The sequence below is a fragment of the Eurytemora carolleeae genome, unplaced genomic scaffold (assembly GCF_000591075.1).
Source record: "Eurytemora carolleeae unplaced genomic scaffold, Eaff_2.0 scaffold236, whole genome shotgun sequence".
NCBI lineage: Eukaryota > Metazoa > Arthropoda > Copepoda > Calanoida > Temoridae > Eurytemora > Eurytemora carolleeae.
The window spans coordinates 147,827-169,727 of NW_019396199.1; the positions used below are offsets into that span (position 1 = coordinate 147,827).

Here is a 21,901-nt window from a genome sequence, read left to right on the forward strand (position 1 = left end):
TTCCTAATAACCGTTGGCAATATCTTCCACATTATTACAAAGATAGAGGTTTAAAAGGTACCATTGTGAGTCAAACATACCGCGCTTTTATAATAAACTATCACATTAAATTACGTAAGTCTGCAGAAATAACAGATGAACGGTTTAAAAGAAGAGGAAAAACCAGAGAACCACTCTAAAATATTTTTTTAAAAATTTTAGACACAAAACTGTAATATTTAAATATCTGTTTGGAGACAATCTTAAGAGAATTATTTTGTTCACAATGAATTGATAGTCCTATGTCCTAGGGCTTATAGAAACGTAGACCTAGCTTTAGGTAACCTTTTATAAAAGAACATGTCTGATTTACAACTTTCATCCTTCATTTTTTTTCTAAATTCCGACAATTTCCTTTATTGTGTCTGCTTATGCATAAAGTCACTATGCAGGGTCACTTGAAATTACAGTCTTTTTAAAGAGATTGTAAGCGTAATTTAAAGTAAAGCAAAATAAAATAAATCGCGGATTTTATAAAAAATATCGTGGATTTTCAAATTTTATAAAAAAAAAAAATTTGTTGGAGGCTAATTTTGTTTATTTTTAATCATCCATAAACCTTTCCTGGGGTCACGTGAGGTCCCACACAAAATTTAGGCCTGATTGAAAATATTGTCGTTTTTCCAGGTTTAAAGTATATATTCTGATAATTCCTATCTGTTTTCTGCAAATGTGAAAATACACAAATGACATTTAATTCATACTTGATCAGACAAAAATCTTTCAATTAGATACCGTTGTGAGCATTGACATTTTTGCATTAATATATACTTGAAATCTCGCTTACATGTCTTCTGTTCTTTTCAGAAATTAGTGCAAATGACGGAAAAATATTTTAGTCGGATGTGTACTTGGTTTTAGGCCCATCCCCCCCCCCCCTGTAGGTATAAAATGCCCCAGTTTTATAAAATAAAAGTAAATAGTGTAAAGTGTAAGGTAGTGAGATTCATGAAAAAAATAAAAAGTGAGAATTGAAAATCCAAAATGAGAATATAAAATTTAAACATTTATTTTCCAACTGTGGTATTGGCGGTAGTGAGATTTCAAAATCAAAAAAATCTAAATAAAAGATTTAAACTTATTCTTTTAAACTGTGGTATTGGCAGTAGTGAGATTTGAAAAGTAAAAACCAAAAAAAAAATTTCAAATTATATTTTTAAACTGTTGTATTGGCGGTAGTGAGATTTGAAAAGTAAAAACCAAATAAAAAATTTCAACTTATATTTTTTAACTGTGGTATTGAGGGTAATGAGATTTGAAAATCAAAAAACCAAATAAAAAATTTCAACTTTTATTTTAAAGCTGTGGTATTGGCGGTAGTGGGATTTCAAAATCAAAAAAATCTAAATAAAAGATTTCAACTTATATTTTTAAACTGTTGTATTGGCGGTAGTGAGATTTGAAAAGTAAAAACCAAATAAAAAATTTCAACTTATATTTTTAAACTGTTGTATTGGCGGTAGTGAGATTTGAAAAGTAAAAACCAAATAAAAAATTTCAACTTATANGTTTGCAAAAAAAATTAGTCAAAAAATGACAAATTATACATTTTTGAAAAGCCCTTGCCAACCCCGGCAACACGTGACACACCTTTTTGTTGCCATATTGTTATTATTTCCCGAACTAAAGTCAATTAACCTAACACACGATTAAAACCATCAAATGTTAAACCATCAAAAATTATAATCAAGAAAAATTGGTTAAGAATTTAAAATGTTAATAACAAATTTATTTGACGATGACAACTCAAAATCGTCATGCAGACCTTTATCAGAAACATATGTTCTCATCAAAGACCCTCATGGAGACTTATCATCAGAGTCGAGATTTTCTATCTAAAACTAGACTTCTATGGCACTTCGTGGCACTTTTTCTCGCAATGTATAATAATCTCTTAAATCGTCATGTGTTTTCTTTAACTGCAAGTTTGCAACTGTTTTTCTCTTGCATTTAATCAAAAAAATAATTTATTAATGGTGGATTGGTTAAATATTTTTAAAAAATGCATAGGGTTATGTATTATGTAAGTTACCACAAAAAAAAATTGGGCTTGATCGGGTGAGTCGTTCTAACGGTTGATGGAAGAAATTTCTATAAGGTCGCAATATCGCATACATTTTTAAGCCTGAAATAATTTTTAATCCCATTAATTAAATTGGTTGCACTTAAGAATTAGATACCCTAAATACCGATCGCATAATCTTAATATCCACTGTGGACACTTTTGTTTTCTGCTTTATCCACTCATGTTCACTCTTTTTTATATCTCTTGGATTCCAACCAATAAGAGTTATCTTATCAAATGGCACGCAAGATTTCGAAATGTTCCGGATTCTGATTGGCTGTTCGGGATTCTGCATTCGCTACGCTGATTGGTTATACTTTAAACACTTTCTCGGATACAAACTAAAGATTAAGATACTATTCAGATTAACAAAAAAACGAGATTAAGCATTGATCCCGATATACACAATTCAAAAGTTTCAGCTCAGGCTAACTATCAAGTAATCCTATCTGTAGCATGTCTGAAATTGATACGTAAATGATTACCAATAAAAATCCATCTTTATTAGTTTGGCAACCTGATCTTAACAATTGAAATCTACGAAGCAAGGACAGTTTGTTGGTAAGGGTGTTCTATTAAAAAAACTTTAAAAAAAAATTCTGAATATTTTGTAGATTTACGAAAAATGGGTTTAGTGTACTCTGAACTTCAAAGATAGTTTATGATCATATTTCAATTCTTGAATCAGTTCAATTCAGTTTTCTTGGATAATTTATAGTTGTGTTCGTTCTACAGTGAACCCAGGGATATTATTCAATCTATCCAGTACTCTGCAGTAGATAGGCATTATAGTTCAGGTTTTATTCAATCACACTATATCTTCTTCTAGCTAAACTGCCACGTGTTACCCGTGGAATTTTTATTTTAGCGTATTTCACCCCCCAGGATACCCAGGAGTTTCCTAAAATCAGCACTTTCGTTTGGCCAGCTATAGTTAACTTATATACATACAAATATATTTATGAAAGTCTGAAATATATTAAAATATATTATTATTATTATTATTAAAAATAATATTAAATAAGTTGAAAATAATAAGTCTGAAATATATCAAAATAAATCTGGTTCTTCAAATACATAGATTATATATTATGTGTAAGCCAGGAGCGTACGAGAACATGTGTGTAGGGGGGGGGGGCACGTTATGCGTGCGTCAGCGCGCAAAATGAAATTATTGTGCTCCCCCCTCTTGGCAATATTGTGCCCCCCTTAAAAAACCCTTTTTTGAAAAAATATTGATAGATTTTTTAACTATGTAAACTATTCGATCATATACAACCTTCCATATTACAAGTGTTAATCAATTATTTATGTAAATTTCGTAAGAGGACTCATCAGTGCAGATACTTCCTCTCAATACTGTGCTTTAAGCTTCAATAGGTGAAAAATAGAAATGGAACGTTTCTTAAAAATATTTAGATTTTCATAGAAACGATACATATTGAATAATTAAAAATTATGATATCAAAGATATATTTACACTGAAGGCAGTATTGAAAAAAGCTTTTTTAATGAAACTTATTTAGTTAAGGGGAAAAGTGAGATTTAGATTTTTTTATGGGTGCCCCTTCCCCCCTCAGGAGGGGCACGCGTAGAGGGGGGCCGGGGAGCCAGGCCACCCCCTAGTACGCCCCTGGTGTTAGCTATAGCTGGCCAAACAGCTAGACCAAATTGGCTGAAATTTTTTTAGGGAACCCATGGGTAATGCCGGATTCATCAGCTAGTAAATTACATATTACAGAATGAAATTATTACAATTACTTAATATAAAAATAACCAACCCAGCGTTGCACAAGGTACTCATAGTTACTCCCGCCGTTTACCCGCACTTAAACGATTTTTACCGGGAAACTAACTTTTCGCTATAAAAGTCGACCCACTCAAATTAGAATCTCAAAACCAAGCTAAGAACTTTCCCGTTGGTCTCCCGAGTTTTCCATTCTTAATTTGAAGCGAATCGGTCCAGGGGTTCCTGAGTTATGATCGGACAAACATATATATTACAAAATTAAACTATTATAGAACAGTTACTTTAACAATATAAATAATACAGGGTGTCTTAAAAAAATGGGAATGTTACAGACTCGTTTGTAATCGGATTTTCAAAATTGAGACCATTTTGAGACATGCAATTTTCGATTCAATGATTCCAATTTTAGGCTTGTAGATCTAAAAGTAACAATTTTATAGGCTCTTAAAGTTTCCAACCGGAGTGAAGATATAAGATAATCTCCGTTTGCACAATTTTATATTCAATGTTAGGTTACACTTTATTACAGTACAATTGTTTTTTAGATCTACAAGCCTAAAATTGGGCTTATTTAATTGGAAATTGTGCGTATGATATCAAAAATGGTCTAAATCTTGAAAATTCGATTACAAACAAGCCTGCATAGAGCCGGCCTTATGTGCAAACGGAGATTACCTTTATTTTTACCGAATCTACTCAGTCTAGTTGGAAACTTTAGGAGACATGTTTGGATCTACAAGCATAAGATTGGACTCGTTAACCCTATCCCTGCTGGGGTACTTGAAAACCAGGATACGCTGGGGGGGGGGAAGTCAGAAAATTTCAACAGCCTCAGACCAATACTTTTTGAGTTATGTAAAAAAAACTACAGGGGGGGGGGTCAAATTGACCCCCCCAGCAGGAATAGGGTTAAATCGGAAATTTTCCGCAGTTTTTAAAAATGGTCTCAATCTTGAAAATCCGATTACAAACGAGTCTGTAGACCCTTTTTACCTCGTTCTTTTAGACACCCTGTATATTACAGAATACACAGTTACTTTAAATATTTAAATAATCTAATTCAGAATGATAACATTACAATTAATTTGAATATATAAATGATATATTTTAGAATAAAACTATTGTAAGACAGTTACTTTAAATATATAAATAATGTATTACAGCATGAAAATATTACAATTAATTTAAATATTTATGTATTCCAGCATGAAAATATTACAATTAATTTAAATATATTCAAAAAAAAAAAAAAAATTTAATCAAGTTTAATGGTGCATAAATCTTACTTGGGGTCATGTGACTGACGAAATTCGGGTCCAATCGGTTCAGACGTTTTGACGTTTGGATACAGTCAAACAGTATATATATATATAAATATATTCCAGAATGAAACTATTCCTGATGGCAATTCTCACCTTTATCTCCGTGCAGGAATGTGAACACAAGAAATAAAAGAATAATTAATTTGACAATGTTTATGATTAAAGGAACATAGTTGTGACTCACTACTTTGACATGTCCAATTAACAACGGTACCATTTAAATCTTTGCATGAATAAATAAAGGGAGTGACCGGCAATGTAAGGTTTTGTGGAGAATTTTTTTGGATTCAATTGAGACATATAAAAGTTTTAATCATGTAAAATTACTGAGTTTGAGCGCAAAGCCGACGTTCAAAATCATCCATTTGGGAGGTTACGTCTTGAGAATCAAAAGATGTACCAAAAATGCTACAGTAAACTAATTAGATGTTTAGGAACAAATTTCTATAAAGATTTGTCAGTAAATTAATGTTAGAATCGATTTTTCTTTTTCATCAATATATTGAATTACTTATTCTTTACGAATTTGTTCGCAGATTTCTACAAGTTCTTCAAATGTCGTCTTTTCTATAAAAATTTCAGAAAATCTACAGAAAATGCTTGAGAGATTAAAAAAACTTATAACTGAATAAGATTACTTATTTTCGATGATAAGAGTTAGTTTTTTTTTCTCAACCTGTTCCTGAACAACTAATAAGTTTACTGTAAATTTTTGTTACATTTTTTGTCGTCATTATTTAACAATTTGTAAAAAATCGATTCTCAAAACTTAACCACCCAAATGGATGATTTTGAAAGTCGACTTTGCGCTCAAACTCAGTAATCATACATCATTAAAACGTATCAAATGAATCCTAAAAATTTCTCCACAAAACTACATTCTCGATCAGTTCAACTACAATACTACCGGTCTCTCCCTTTAAGTCCCATTATATATTGTTCTTGTAAAACTTATGAACATGAAGTTTCATTCGTCTTCAGCTTTTTCATCATCAAATCAGCTTTTTATTGACTCAAAGAAGTTCATAGTAAGATTTCGATTCTACTGGAGACCACCGGAGGGATTTTATTTTCACTGGAGGGGTTTCTAAAAATGCTTTTTACAAGAAGGATAACTGAATCCCTCCAGTGGAATTATAAACCCCCATGAAGGATATCTGAATCCCTCCAGTGGAATTTTAAAGTCCTAGGAAGGATAACTTAATCCCTCCAGTGAAATATAAACCCCCAGGAAGGATATCTGAATCCCTCCAGTGGAATTATAAACCCTTAGGAAAGATATCTGAATCCCTCCAGTGGAATTATAAACCCGTAGGAAGGATAGGTGAATCCCTCCAGTGGAAATTTAACCCCCCAGGAAGGACATCTGAATCCCACAAGTGGAATTATAAACCCCCAGGAAGGATATCTGTATCCCTCCAGTGGAATTATAAACCCCTAGGAAAGATATCTGAATCCCTCCAGTGGAATTATAAACCCCTATGAAGGATAACTGAATCCCTCCAGTGGAATTATAACTCCCCAGGAAGGACATCTGAATCACCCTGCGTAAAGTTTTGAATTGTAAAAAGCATTTTTTCAAACCCCTCCAGTGAAAAAGAATTCCCTCCGGTGGCCTCCAGTGGAGTCAAAATCTTACTACGAACTTCCGTGACTCCTTTTTATTTGTGACTCATGCTCCTAAACAGAAACACTAAGATTATTGACTTTTTTAAAGATTTTATGGGTAAACTTTATCGTAAATCTTAGTTCTTTTTACATCCCTTTCCTTGCTAGGGTTAATTAAAAGTTTTTAAGCAAAATGTGCGTCTGCGTACAATATTTCAGCAGTTTCAACGCCAATTGTAAGACAATTTTAGAAATATTAGACCAGATTAGTGTTTACTTAGATTGGAACTTTTGCATGGATATTGTTAAATATGAACTCTTGATATCGATATCCAATGTGCGCACTTTATATTTGAGGGGATCAATGTTTAATCTCTCAATTAAAGATATCTCTGCAGGGTATAAAAATATCAAAGATTTATTAAATTGATTCGTTTTATCTGTACCAGATCAATGATTAATCACCAGATTCACAAGTTTTAACAAAAAAGTTCTAACTTCTGAGCTGAAACTTTAGAATGGGATATCCTTAATCCCAATCGGTTAATTAATCTGGAGATTAATAAAAAATAGCAGAACAAGCATTATTTAATCTGGAGATTAAGAAAAAGAGTAGATCAAGAATTGATCTCGATATCCACCATTCTTAAGTTTCAGCTCTGGTGACTTTTCTCATTAATCCTGTTTTTTTACAACTTTTTCCTAGCTAGGGGGATTTTAGTTAAAAAAATGGGCCAAGTCAACCGTTTCAAATCAAATAGATTAGTGTTTACTTATGGTTAGGGAACACCTATTGAAGAATGCATTGGATGTGGACAGAAGGTAAATTTAAAAATTTTTGTGAATTCTCAATACTGTCTGGAGTAAACCCCCACCCCCCCCTTACATCCTATTAATTCGATTATGGAAGGAGAAGACGACTTTTAGTATTAAACTCATTTTCTATTTTAATTAATCCTGTGAACTTAAAACACATCATTATTGTCATATTAACCTACACATTTTAAACAAATAGTTAACTTTTTAGCAACTGTTAAAACTATTAAATTTATCAAATACACAAAAGAAGTGTTTTAATTGTTTTTAAATCTGTTTTATAGAAAATGTATTAAACTTTAAAGATTTTCAAATTGTGATGGTAAAGTTTGCTTTTTTAAACTTTTAAATATCTTAATCTGAAAAAAACATGAAAAATGTGCCAAAACCGATAGTTTCAACGCATTCGTTTTTGCATCGCTTTTTGATCGTTTTTTGGTAGTTTTTTGGTCGTTTTTATTATATAATCTGTCAGGGTTAAAAAGTGTAAAAAAACAAAAGTTTAGAAAACCATTTTTTTAAACATTTGATTAAACTACGCTAAATTTTGACCCTATAAGACAATATAGGTAAAAAATATTACCCCAAAAACGTTGGGGCTTTAGGCAAATCACTTCTTACAGGAATTTGCTTAAATTTCGTTTTCCCATTCCCCAGTTTTATGGGTCTGATTGTGTTTATGTAATTTTTTCCTTAACTTTAAACTTTTTGAAGGAACCCCTTCGCGCAGCAGAAGAGTCCGATAACATGGTAAATAAAAACTCAATAAACTCATAATAAAGGGAATGGAAGCATAATTTCAAGTGACCCTTCATAGAACTGCTTGTTTCACAATATTGCCATTGAAAACTTGATCAATGTGAATGATATTATACATCTTCCTAGCTTGACAAATGTTTATTTGTGATAATTCCAATTTCATGTCAAGTCACTTTTGAAGAAAACCTCCAATTGAAAATAATAGTTTTCAAAACTATAATCAGACAAAGCTCTAAAGGATACTGTTGTGAATCTGGCATTTCCATCTTTTCAGAAAGGGTCACTTGAAATTACGCTTACTGCAGTCCTTTTAAACATTTAAATATTTTAAAATGTTTTTCAATATTTCACAAAATTTTATAATTTTTTATCAGTTCTTTTGTCAAATACAAATAAAATAAAACTTTGAGTCGAATTATCAGGAATATATTAGAATAAAATAAAAATTTAGAAATATATCTAAAGATTTAAAATTGTTCAAATATAATAAATTAAAAATTGCCTGAATAAATTAGGGAAATGTCTTAATTAATATAGAATGCTTTGATTAAATTGAAATATGTCTGAATTGATAAAAAATATGCTCTGATAAAATTGAAAATATGTTTGAATGAATTGAATTGAAACATGTTTGATTGAGTTAATAAATTATCTGAATGAATAAAAAATATCTGAATGAATTAGAGAATGTATTAATGAATTTTGAATTGTCTGAATGAATTATAAATTGTCTAAATGAATTAGAAATTGTCTGAATGAATTAGAAATTATCTGAAGGAATGAAAAATTTTCTGAATGAATTAGAAATTGTCCGAATGAATTAGAAATTGTCTGAATGAATTAGAAATTGTATGTATGAAATAAAATAAGGAATGAATTGAAAAATTGTCTGAAAGAATTAAATATGGTCTAGATGAATTAAAATTTCTACAGAATGAATTGAAAAATTGTCTAAATTAATTAAAATGTAAAAATTAATAAAAAATTGTCTGAATTAATAATATATCCGAATGAACTAAAATGTTAGAATGAGTTTTGAAAATGTCAGAATAAATTAAAATGTCTGAATCAATAAAAATGACTGCAGGGAATGGAAGCCGAAGGTGAGGATGAGTTGGTTGGGGATAGAATTATGGAAAGCATCAACTCAGAGAAAGCTAAGGTGGGTCATTCAGCAAGCTCTACTCACGGGCGTACACAGGATCCCCTGGACTAACATGGGATAGTTGTATTCGTTTTTTTCAATATGTGTTTCCTTTTAGTTTACTTTTCAAATTATCATCTACTTTTTAATCTAAAACGCCTCCACCGACAAAAAAGTAATAAACGAGAAATTTATGCTTAATTGGTGAAAAGTTGGATATCCGTACATTGATTTCTCCAATGACAGTGCAGGAATATAGTTCGTAAATTGTATTGACCAATGACAGTCTAAAAAATAAAATTCTATTCCAATGAGAGACCTCCGCAATTTCTAACAAATAAATAATTTGTTGTCGGCCATTTTGTAAATTTATCGATGAAGAAAAATATGTAATAATACGCTTGAGATTTTTTAAAACTAATTTTAACTGATGTAATAAATAAATGGGTGAGCAATTATGTGAAGGCACTTTCAGTCAAGAAATCGAACAAATCTGGCGTTCCTAGAATCAAATTTGTTGATCTAAATAATTAATTTTGAGACTAACATAATCTCGAGATTAGCAAAAAGAAAGGATTAAGTATTTATCTTGCTATCCACCATTCTAAAGTTCCCAAATCTGATCTGCTAATGAGGGGGGTTTTAACCTTTAAGGGGGGCTCACTCATCCCCATGCGGGAGTATCAAATTTTATTCTTTAGTATTTAACCCTATCCCTACTGGGGTACTTGAAAACCAGGATATGCTGGGGGGGGGGGTTAATTTGACCCCCCCTCTAAATCCCATGTTTTATGTCCGAATATGACAAATGATACATCATTAGAAAGCTCTTGTGCTCTACTTTTAGAATCTGCAAAAAATTGCAAATTTTCAAAAATTGAATTTTTAACGCAAAATCCAGTTGTATAGCACAGTAAAAATGTTTGGAAAAAAAAAAACCTGATTTTTAATCAAGAAAAACTAAAAATGTGCAAATTTCCTTTGACAGATTGTTTGCAAAAAATTTGCAATTTTTTTCGCAAAACTTGTGCGATCCGTTTCCTTATGTCATAGGCTTTCCAAAAAGCTAAATTATTTCAAAATCTGGCAAGTGAAAGTGGGTCAAAACAAAGATTTAGTTTATTACAGGCAAAAACAGTCATTCAGGCAGTGTGCCTGAGGACTCAGGCAGTGTGCATGAGGACTCAGGGAGTTAGCATTAAAGCCCGGTTTTAGGCCTAAAAGGAGGGCTTTGGAATTGTAAGAAAATTTCAACAGCCTCAGACCAATACTTTTTGAGTTATGTGAAAAAAACTACAGGGGGGGTCAGCCAAATTGACCCCCCCCCCCCCAGCAGGAATAGGGTTAAGATAATAAATTTAATCCATTAATTGTTTGAATAATATTTTAAACTTTTTAATTCTACAGTTTGATGGAGCTCTAGATAGGATTGGAAGTGAAATCGAAGAAGATCAAAAAGAGCAGGTGAACAACTTTTTTCATAATCAGAGCGTAAATGTTTTTGAAATAAAAGTGATGTTTTTTACCGCTTTTTGACCAACATTACCGACCTGTGATTCCCCCTACATAGGGAGGTTAGGTTGCTCAGTGTCCCTTGGAACAATTAAGTAAAATAACCACCAGCTCTGCGAAGCTTTCGTTACAAAATTCGCGCATTTTTTTCTCAAAAGACGATAAAATTGTGTGCAACTTTTTTCCGGGAAATTACAAATTTTACTTAAAGGGACTGTGAAGGAAAAATGAAAGAGGGTATAGGCTAAAAGCTAATCACTTTGGCTCTCGATCACGACCCATGAAAGTTATATCTGATGTTCCTATCTCGAGAAATTGATATGCAACTTTGTCAAATTTATACGAAAATTAATATATATATACAATTTTGTATAAAAGTAGTGGGTTTAAATAGATCAAATTCAGCAAATATGCAACCAATCTGAAAGCGATGATATCCCAGAGAAAGCTAATTTTAACTTAGGTTTACTCCAATTCTAATTTTATATTTGTTATTTCTATTTTTAATAGATTTAATTCATAAAATCATCGTATTACTTGACCAGAAATTCCACTAATGGCAGTGCAGAAAAGTGGTCACGTGATACAGACGGAGACACGTGACCAGTATACTGCTCTGCCATTGGTGATAGTTCTTGTCACGTGATTTAAGTTTAAGATTTTCAAAATTTTACATATATGGACTTTCGCATAATTTTAACACAGTTTTATATCAGTTTCTCGAGACAGGAACATCAGATCAAACTTGAATGGATCGCGATCAAGAGCTAAAGTGATTAGCTTTCAGCCTATACCCCCTTTCATTTTTCCTTTACAGTCCCTTTAACCACGATTTCTCATATAGGAACTAAAGTTCCCTGAATTTCCCTGTAAAGTAGTTGTAAAAATTACTAATTTGAAAAGAAAGTTTTTCAGATATCTATCTTAATTAAACTTTCAAAAACATTAATCCATGAATAAAATTTGAGCGAAATAATAAAAAAAGTCTCTAAATTTGAATCGTTTCAGGATGAAAGCGGTCTGCTGTAAGTGCAAAACTACACACTGAAATAAAAGAAATGTTGACCTAAAAAATTTATACAAAATTTTAAATAAATTTAAATTAGATACTTATATTTCATGTAATACATAACAATGTTGAATAAATGAATACATAGAATCAAATGTAACGAGCAGAATTTACAGTGAAATGTTGAAAAACTAATGTAAAATCTCAATTAGAATTTTCACGAAGTGGCGATTTTTTCACGCAAATATAGCGCTATTTTCGCGCAAACCTTTTTTTTGTGAATTTTTGTGGTATTGTACATTAAGATGCATGTGTTTTCTAAAAAATGACAATGAGATGACAATTATAAATTGAATTTCATTTCCCATTACCGGTTTTTTTGTTCTCTTCATTATAAAGACATCCGTAGCAAAATTTCTTAAAAGTATGAAATGGAATAGTGAACAAAGAAAACAATGAAAGTCCTTAGAAATTACAAAGATTTAGAAATCAACAGAATCTTGGAGCTAGTGGTTCTATGGTTGGAAGCTCAAATGTCGATCAGAGTTTTGCCAATAATTTTTTTTTTAAAAGCTAAAAACTTTGACAATTGCTTTATCTTGTTCTATCTATCTATCCGTCATATAAATATATTTTGTATATACAGTATCCTTATGTTTGCATAGCATGAAACTAATGTTGATTCAAACTGATTCAAATCCTGTGTTAAATAATTCTTTTCTCATATTTGTATTTATATATTTTAGTTATTGACTATCCTGGGGGTAACAAAGGATAAACAAATTCGATTGTTTTCAGCTAGTTGTCCTATAAAAGTCTAAAGCTAAAAAAATCAGAAATAAAAAAGTAAAAAGAAAAGTCGAATGGTATGGCGTTATGACACTTCAAAGTCGACCCAGTCTTGAACAATAATGTAGCTTTGCATTGCAGTCTGGATCTACGTGTTTATTAAATGGTATTTTTGTATACTGAGGTTTAATACTTTTCCATCGTTTAGACTAAATATAATTTGTTACATCAAGAATAAATCACTAGGCGTGTTAATCGTCTTTAAAAACGATCGGAAAAACGATGTGTCACAAAAAAACGAACCATAAGCTCGTTTCGAACAATTAAACAACGAATGATCCGATCGTTTTCTTAAAACTTGATTGTTTATAGAAGAAAAAATCGTTCATGAATATGAGTTTTATGACAATTAATTACAATTTTTTCAGGAAGAAAAGTTTATGAATGTTTTCTTAAATGTTTTTTTTTTGGGAGAAATTACATGAATGTTTTGAACTAAGATTTCATCTAAGAAATTGTCTGACCAAAAAATGTATTTTGTCTATAAAAGGTCGTTTAAGATCGTTAAAAATTTCAAAACGACCGTTTCGTTTACGTTTATAATTCGTCGTTATTAAAAAAGTGAAAACGAACAATACCTACTTGCATGGCAGCAAGTAGAAACAAGTTCAAATAAAGAACGGAATATGGCTAAATAATGATATCATTGTATTATTATTATATCAAAACAAAGAACAAAAATCCAATTATAATTTGATCAGTGTTTAATTTCATATATCATATTTTTTATTCACGTAGCTAGTTATATATCCATAATTAGTTTTTTTGTATTTGACTTGATTGCAACATCGAGAAAACTATTGTTTTACGAAGATACTATATTTTTTCCACAAAATCTGATAAACATCTTATATCTTTGCAACCAAATGGTGTAGACCTTGATATTTCAAACTGTGAATTCTAAGTAAAAATAGCAATGGCTAACACTATCTGGTTGCAAAGATATAGGGATCAGAAAATTTGATGTTGTGGCAAAAACTCAATTCTTTTCCTTAAAAAAGTTAAAATTTTGAATTGAATTTAAAATTGTGTGAAACATTAGACATCATGAATATTGATCATAAAATATCTAGATGAATAAACAAATGAATTAATAATTGTTTTAAAAGATAAACAAACTAAATTAGAATTATTTATAACGCAAATTGACGTGTACTTAATTTTAAGTGGCCATTGAATTTACTTATTGAATCTTTTTACACATTTCTTCTGCGCAAAAAAATCATATTGACAGTCCTTTTAACGAACTTATTATTATGTAAGGTTCGTTTGGGAGCATAAAATTTTTCGTTTGGGAGCAAAACATTTTTTTTGTTTGGGAGCATACAATTTAAATTGGAATCCTGAAAATCTTGCAACATTTTATAAAGTAATTTAAAAAAAAATGAAATAAACATTCGATCAATCAATCTATGTGACCAATATGGCTGAAGAACCCACTTAAATATTCTTAGTTATTTCTCTGAAGCTCTGTGCTGTGAATCTTTGAATCAAGAATTATACTTTATCTTTTTCAAAATTACAGAATAAATTGGTTTCTCTTCGATATTCCGTAGTAATCATACCTTGCAGGGATATCCCGTAGTGATCATACCTTGCAGGCATATCCTGTAGTAATCATACCTTGAAGGGATATCCCGTAGTAATCATACCTTGCAGGGATATCCCGTAGTGATCATACCTTGCAGGCATATCCTGTAGTAATCATACCTTGAAGGGATATCCCGTAGTAATCATACCTTGCAGGGATATCCCGTAGTGATCATACCTTGCAGGCATATCCTGTAGTAATCATACCTTACAGGGATATCCCGTAGTAATCATACCTTGCAGGGATATCCCGTAGTAATTATACCTTGCAGGGATATCTTGTAGTAGTCATACCTTGCAGGGATATCCTGTAGTAATCATACCTTGCAGGGATATCCTGTAGTAATCATACCTTACAGGGATATCCTGTAGTAATCATACCTTGCATGGATATCCTGTAGTAATCATACCTTGCAGGGATATCCCGTAGTAATCATACCTTGCAGGGATATCCTGTTGTAGTCATACCTTGCAGGGATATCCTGTAGTAATCATACCTTGCAGGGATATCCTGTAGTAATCATACCTTGCAGGGATAACTTTAATTGAGGGATCCATTAATAATATCCTCATTTCAAAAGTGCTCATTTTCAATATCGAGATCAAGTGTCCAAGATTAACGATACTCCAAGCATAAATTCCGAGATCTGGCCATTTCTTGATGATTATCCTAATTTCTAACTCCTAGAGGATATAACATCTTTTAAAATTCTTTTTTAGAATAATGATACCGTTCTATGAATATATTTTTAGAATAATGATGCCGTTCTATGAATATCTTTTTTAGAATAATGATACCATTCTATGAATATCTTTTTTAGAATAATGATACCGTTCTATGAATATCTTTTTTAGAATAATGATACCGTTCTATGAATATCTATTTATCCTTCTTTTTAGTAGTTTTTTCTCCTCACCAGGTAAATAAAAAATATATAATTGCAAAACGTGATTTAATGAAATATTTTGTATTAAATAAATGCATAATATCAATTTGTATTTTCAATGATTTATTCTTTTGGAATAAAAAAACCAAAGTAGCGGTTTAATGAGGGATTGAGACACAGCTTAGAGTCTTTTTAGTTTAGAATAAGAATGAAAAATGTTTTCTTTTATACAGATTTATATTTCTTTAACCAATAAAAAACACAAATATTGTATAATACTATTTGTTGCAACCGATGGAATTCCAATTTTTTGTAAAACTTTTTTGCATGCATTCGCTGAGTTTTTTTCTCAGAGTATATATGAATGTTTTTTTAGGTCACACTAAAACGTATTTGATTACAACTGTGGACAAAAAGACAGGAAAGTTTAATAAATATTTAATCTACATAGTATATATATATATGAAAAAGTAAAGAAACTGAGCTTTTGGCTAGAACCAGATTCAGACTGGATACATTTAATAGTTATTATTATAGACAAAGATTCCAAAAACTGCCTCCTAATCTAAGATGGTATCCCGGCCCAGACTGGATACATTTAATTAAAGTTATTATCACAGGCCTAGGATACAAAACTGCCTCCTAATCTAAGATGGTATCCAGACCCAGACTGGATACATTTAATTAAAGTTATTATTACATTCCTAGGATACAAAACTGCCTCCTAATCCAAGATGGTATCCAGACCCAGACTGGATATATTTAATTATAGTTATGAATACATTCCTAGGATGCAATACTGCCTCCTAATGTAAAAATGGTATCCAGACCCAGACTGGATACATTTAATTAAAGTTATTATTACAGGCCTAGGATACAAAACTGCCTCCTAATATAAGATGGTATCCAGACCCAGACTGGATACATTTCATTATAGTTATTATCACAGGCCTAGGATACAAAACTGCCTCCTAATCTAAGATGGTATCCAGACCCAGACTGGATACATTTAATTAAGTTATTAATACAGTCCTAGGATACAAAACTGCTTCCTAATCTAAGATGGTATTCAGACCCAGACTGGATATATTTAATTATAGTTATTAATACAGTCCTAGGATACAGAACTACCTCCTAATCTAAGATGGTATTCAGACCCAGACTGGATATATTTAATTATAGTTATTTATACATTCCTAGGATGCAATACTGCCTCCTAATGTAAGAATGGTATCCAGACCCAGACTGGATACATTTAATTATAGTTATAATTTTAGGCATAGGATACAAACCTGCCCCCAAATCTAAAAATGGTATCCAGACCCAGACTGGATACGATTATTCAAATACTGAAATTATTGAACCATTGATAGAACTTGTTACAGAAGGTAACAAAAAAACAAGCAATATTAGTCCTACCTCTGAAATATTTATCTTTAAAATGTCCAACATTCGAAATGTTCTATGAAAAGTCCATATATCCAAAGTTTCCATCTATGAAATGTCTTTCTATGAAAATTCCATCTATGAGATGTCCTATCTATGAAATGCCCATCTATGAAATGTCCTATCTATGAAATATCTTGCCATTAAATGTCCATCTATGAAAAGTCCATCTATGAGATGTCCTATCTATGAAATGTCCGTCTATGAAATGTCCATCCATGAAATGTCAAACTATGAAATGTTCATCTATAAAATGTCCATCTATGAAATGTCAAACTACGAAATGTCCATCTATGAAATGTCTCCATGAAAAGTCAGATTTATGACATTTCGCGTCAATAAAAGTTCTAGATCTATGAATTCATCCTACTATGTTAAGTCCTATCATGGAATGTACTATTCATGGAATTTCCTATTCATGAAATGTCCTTTTTATTTAATGCCCTATTTATTTAATGTCCTATCCATGAAATTTCCTTTTTATGAAATGTCCTATCTATGATATTTCCTATTCATGAAATGTCTTATTCATGGAATGTCCTATTTATAGAATGTCCTATTTATGAAATGTCCTATTCATAAAATGTCTTATTCATGAAATGTCCTATTCATAAAATGTCCTATTTATGAAATGTTTTATTCATGAAATGTCCTTTTCATGGAAAGTCCTATTTATGAAATGTCCTATTTATGGAATTTCCTATCCATAAAATGTCCTATTCACGGAATGTCCATGCATGAAATGTCCTATTCATGGAATGTCTTATCCCTTAAATATGTCCTATTCATGAAATGTCCCATTCATGAAAAGTTCTATTAATTAAATATGTCCTATTCATGAAATGTCCTATTCATGAAATATTCTATTCATGAAATGTCCTATTCATGGAATGTCCTCTCCATGGAATGTCCTATCCGTGGAATGTCCTATTTATGAAATGTCCTAGTCATGGAATGTCCTACCCATGGTATGTCCTATCCATGGAATGTCCTATTCATGGAATGTCCTACCCATGGAATTTCCTATTCATGAAATTTCCTATTCATGAAATGTCCAATCTACGAAATGTAATATCTACTGAATTATCTATTTTTGAAATGTTTTCCAATCCAAAAAATTAAAAAAGTTCAAGCTACAAAAAGTCCAATCTGTTAATTTTCATATCATTAAATGTCCTTTGAAATATCTAAGTCATTATTTAAAAAAAGATCCCTCTATTGAGTTTTCAATTTTCTATAAATATATGAAATGTCCTTGTTCTAAACTGTCTATGGAGTATTTTTCTATGACATTTTTGTTTATGAAAAATCCATGTCCATTATTTTTCCAAATGACTAATTATTGTAAGGAATTGTTTTTGAACTGTCTTACATACAGTCAGACCCATCAAACAGTATAATATGAAGAAGACAACATTAAAATAATGCTTAAAGGGAGTGTTCGCGAAAAATGAAAGGGGTATCGGCTTAATGCGATAAAAAAGGCTTTTGAACGCTACTAATCTTACTTCTATATGTTGCTTCTATATTAAAATATAATTAAAATAATGCTTAAGTTTATCGGATGTTGCTAAAAAGCAAATCATTTTATTAATACCTTATTAAAATCAAGTATGAAGTGAAATGGGTCTGTGTACACTGCGCAATTGCTGTGCCTCATGTTTATTGTTCAGTATTTATTATATGTTTTTTTAAAAATGTCCCATATTTACATGTCAGAATACTTATCAAACACTTTGTATGTAACCTAACATATAATAATTCTGCTAAACTTGAATAAAAATAATTAAGGAAAAATTGATGTGACAGAGGAATGTGATAAATGGCCGTTTAAAAAAGTTTGTCAACGTGTTATAATACATCCTGAACAACTTGGTAAAGGATCTGTTCTACTCCCAGGTTAAAACAATATTTAAACTTCAAATCAATAAAAACAAAAACAAAAATGTTTCTTTGTTTGAAGATCTAGAATGCAAATATTTAATTCATTTAAACTATTTTTTCGCCCATTTCTTGTTATGAAAATATTGTACAATATACTTTACTTAAAGGGAGTGTTCGCGAAAAATGAAAGGGGATTTGATTTTTTTACGGTCTAAGTCGTATGTTCCAACTTCCTCAATTTGTATGGGAGCTACGCTCTTTGGTATGAGACGTCTTTATCAATTTTCTCCTTAAGACGCAACAGATAGAAGTAAGATTAGTGGCGATCAAAAGCGCTTTTTTATCGCATTAAGCCTATACCCCCTTTCATTTTTCGCGAACACTCCCTTTAAGTGTTATTAACTTATACTTTAACACATGACAACATTTTTTTGTGTTACTGTTGAAAAGCTTTCATGTCATACAAAAAAACATAAAAACGTTACTTTTAGATTCTTAAATGTGTAAATTTGGGATTTTAGCGAGAGGGGGGGGGGGACTCCTATGGTTTGATTGTATCATCAATTAGATCTATTAAAAATGCAATGTGGGATACCGTCGTTTTCAGATTGGTTGCGTATTTGTTGAATATGATCTGTTTAATACTACAACTTTTATACAAAATTGCATTCATATTAATTTTCGTATGAACTTGACACAGTTTTATATCAATTTCTCTAGGCAGGAGCATCTATTTCATTTTTCCTTTAAAGTCCTTTTAATAAATCGGTAATGTTACGCGTAGATATTAAAAATTTTATTTTAATTTTTAAAAATCCGATTTCAATAAGTCTGTTCAGATCCTGTTACAAAATTGTCGAAATAGAGATTATTTTTATTTTTACCAACATTTACTCACTCCAGTTTGAAACTTTAGGCGCAAATATCACCGTTATTTTTAGATCAACAAAACTAACATTGGGCTCAATAAATAAAAAATCATACGTAGTTATTAAAAATGGTCTCAACTTGAAAGTCCGATTTCAAATGAGTTTGTAGACCCTTATTCCCCGTTTTTTTAGGACACCCCGCCTGTTTGTATTTTGTTATATATCAAAGCACAGTTCTGAAAAATTTGAGTTTTTGGCAAAGAATCAATTTGTTTAGGAAATATTGTGATGGACTATGTCGGTAAGGAACCTGGACATGATGATCAATTTATCTACAGTGGACTGAATGCTAAGATGAATATCCTATATGAACCAGGAGCAGGGATGAGTGGGATTCTAAAACACGGCAAACAAACCTTTCTATTGGAAAACTGCCAGGGACCGAATTTAATTAATTGGAAAGGTAACTGAACCACCTGCTGCCGGTTCAAATCTAGAATCACCGATTCAAATCTTTATTTGGTCCCCGTGAATCTCAAACTTTGAATCAATGATTCAAATTTGAATCGGCAGTAGTCAGTTTAGCGACAAACCTGTAATTCATTAAATGCGGTGTCAGGAGAAAGGGTATCTTTGGATTGAAATAGATTCAGAGAAGGCAAAACAAGATTGATCATTGATCAACAATATGTTAGTTCTTACATGAATAAATAAATATTATTGAAATCTTTTCTTTCTGAATTAACATGTTTTTCGATCAAACTTTTTGAAAAAAAAAATATCGTTTTTTAATGAACGAATTTTATTACTGAACGAACGAACTGAATGATCGTTCAAGTTCTAGGTATTAGACATATTCGGGGGAAATTGAACCGAAGTACGAATGTGGATTTGTTTTAAGTATTGGCCTCTATGGGGGGTAGTTCAAAACTTTAAAAACATTAATGTTTTTTTGACGTGTAATTTTGAGTATGTCAGAGTATGGGTTGAATTTTTGTTTGAAAAACTGGGTAGAAATGTAGCTCTGAAAGAGTCAAGGATTGGATTGAAAAAAGATGTTGAGTGGAAAAAAGTAGAGGTAACAAGTTTTTTTGAAAGAAATCACGGCGAATGTACTAGGAGAGCAGAAGTTGACCGGAGCTTTAGAGAGTTTGAATAGTTGGCAAGTGTCCAAGTTTGAGAGTCGGAGAGGGTATTCGGAGAGCAGAAGAACTTCAGAGCTTGGAGTTAAAGAATTAAATTTGTTTAAGATGTTGTTCGTTAAAAATAAGAATGTTAATGTTTAAGATGTACGCTTTTAAAAGTATAACTTTGTTGTTATTTTTTTTGTTTGGCAAGAGTCAAACTTTCTGCTAGGAGTTGAGAACAAAAAGGAGGTGTTGTTTATCTTGAATAAAACATGGCGGAAGGAAAAAGCCGGCCGGTTTCCCATTCCATTGAGAAATTTAATTTTCTAATGAGACGACGGATATCTTTGAAACCTAATGGTCTAATCTTTAAATCTAAACAAGCTGATAGTCCCCCAGTCTTGGCAACCTGATGGGGATAGTTTTCATGATCGTTGCAACCTGCATGATAAAGATTATCCCTTTATCTTTGCAACCTGTTCGAGGGAGGTCGAATTAAATAAAACATGGCGAAAAAAAGCCGGCCGGTTTCCAATCCCATTGCGAAATTAAATTTGCTAATGTGTTTGGACGACGGATATCTTTGAAACCTGATGGTGTAATCCTTAAATCTAAACAAACTGATAGTCCCTTAATCTTAGCATCTTTATGGGATAGTTTTCATATTGCTGCAACCTGATGGATGTTGACCCTTTATCTTGGTAACCTGTTGAGGGGAGGTTTTGATAAAAAGCCGAACGGTTTTTAATCACTCCGATGATTCTATTTTTTTTGAAATATTTCTATATTTTTTATCAACACTTCGCTCTGATAATCTCAAGGTTCTCCTCGAATATCGTCTTCCTCTCGGATGGGCATATCTTCTTGCGGTGCTATGGAAACGCCTCAACACGGAAACGTCTCAACACGGAAATGCCTCAAAAAAAAGCGGAAACCCCTCAAAAACCGGTTTTTTTGAGACGTTTCCGCAATTTCTGCAAGAAAAACGGAAATCCCTCAAAACCCAGTTTTTGAGGGGTTTCCTCTTTATTTTGAGGCGTTTCCTAAAATTTTTGAGGGGTTTCCGCTTTTCACCTGACAATTATTTTTGAGGAATTTCCCAATATTTTTGAGGGATTTCCCAATATTTTTGAGGCATTTCCGCAAAATTTTTGAGGCGTTTCCGTATTTTAAAAACTTGATTTAGTTGAGGTGTTTCCTCTTTTTTTTGAGGCGTTTCCGCAAA

At 31.6% G+C, this 21,901-nt stretch overlaps 1 protein-coding gene across 1 annotated transcript; it reads left to right on the forward strand.

Moving 5' to 3' along the window:
• Positions 1-15,275: 15,275 nt before the first annotated feature.
• Positions 15,276-20,281, forward strand: LOC111697915 (uncharacterized). Its single transcript, XM_023468061.1, has 6 exons — positions 15,276-15,383; positions 15,727-15,771; positions 16,628-16,738; positions 18,588-18,695; positions 19,827-19,987; positions 20,169-20,281. The coding sequence occupies exons 1-6, from the start codon at positions 15,302-15,304 to the stop codon at positions 20,220-20,222; spliced, it is 561 nt and encodes a 186-aa protein (XP_023323829.1). The 5' UTR covers positions 15,276-15,301; the 3' UTR covers positions 20,223-20,281.
• Positions 20,282-21,901: the final 1,620 nt, after the last annotated feature.

Excerpts from the sequence above, each read along its gene's own strand:
- LOC111697915 (XM_023468061.1), top strand. The coding sequence starts at position 15,302 with ATGAATATCTTTTTTAGAATAATGATACCGTTCTATGAATATCTATTT. Across the intron at positions 16,739-18,587 it reads GATAGAACTTGTTACAGAAG|GAAAAATTGATGTGACAGAG; the intron begins GTAACAAAAAAA and ends AAAATAATTAAG. Across the intron at positions 18,696-19,826 it reads AGGATCTGTTCTACTCCCAG|GAAATATTGTGATGGACTAT; the intron begins GTTAAAACAATA and ends CAATTTGTTTAG.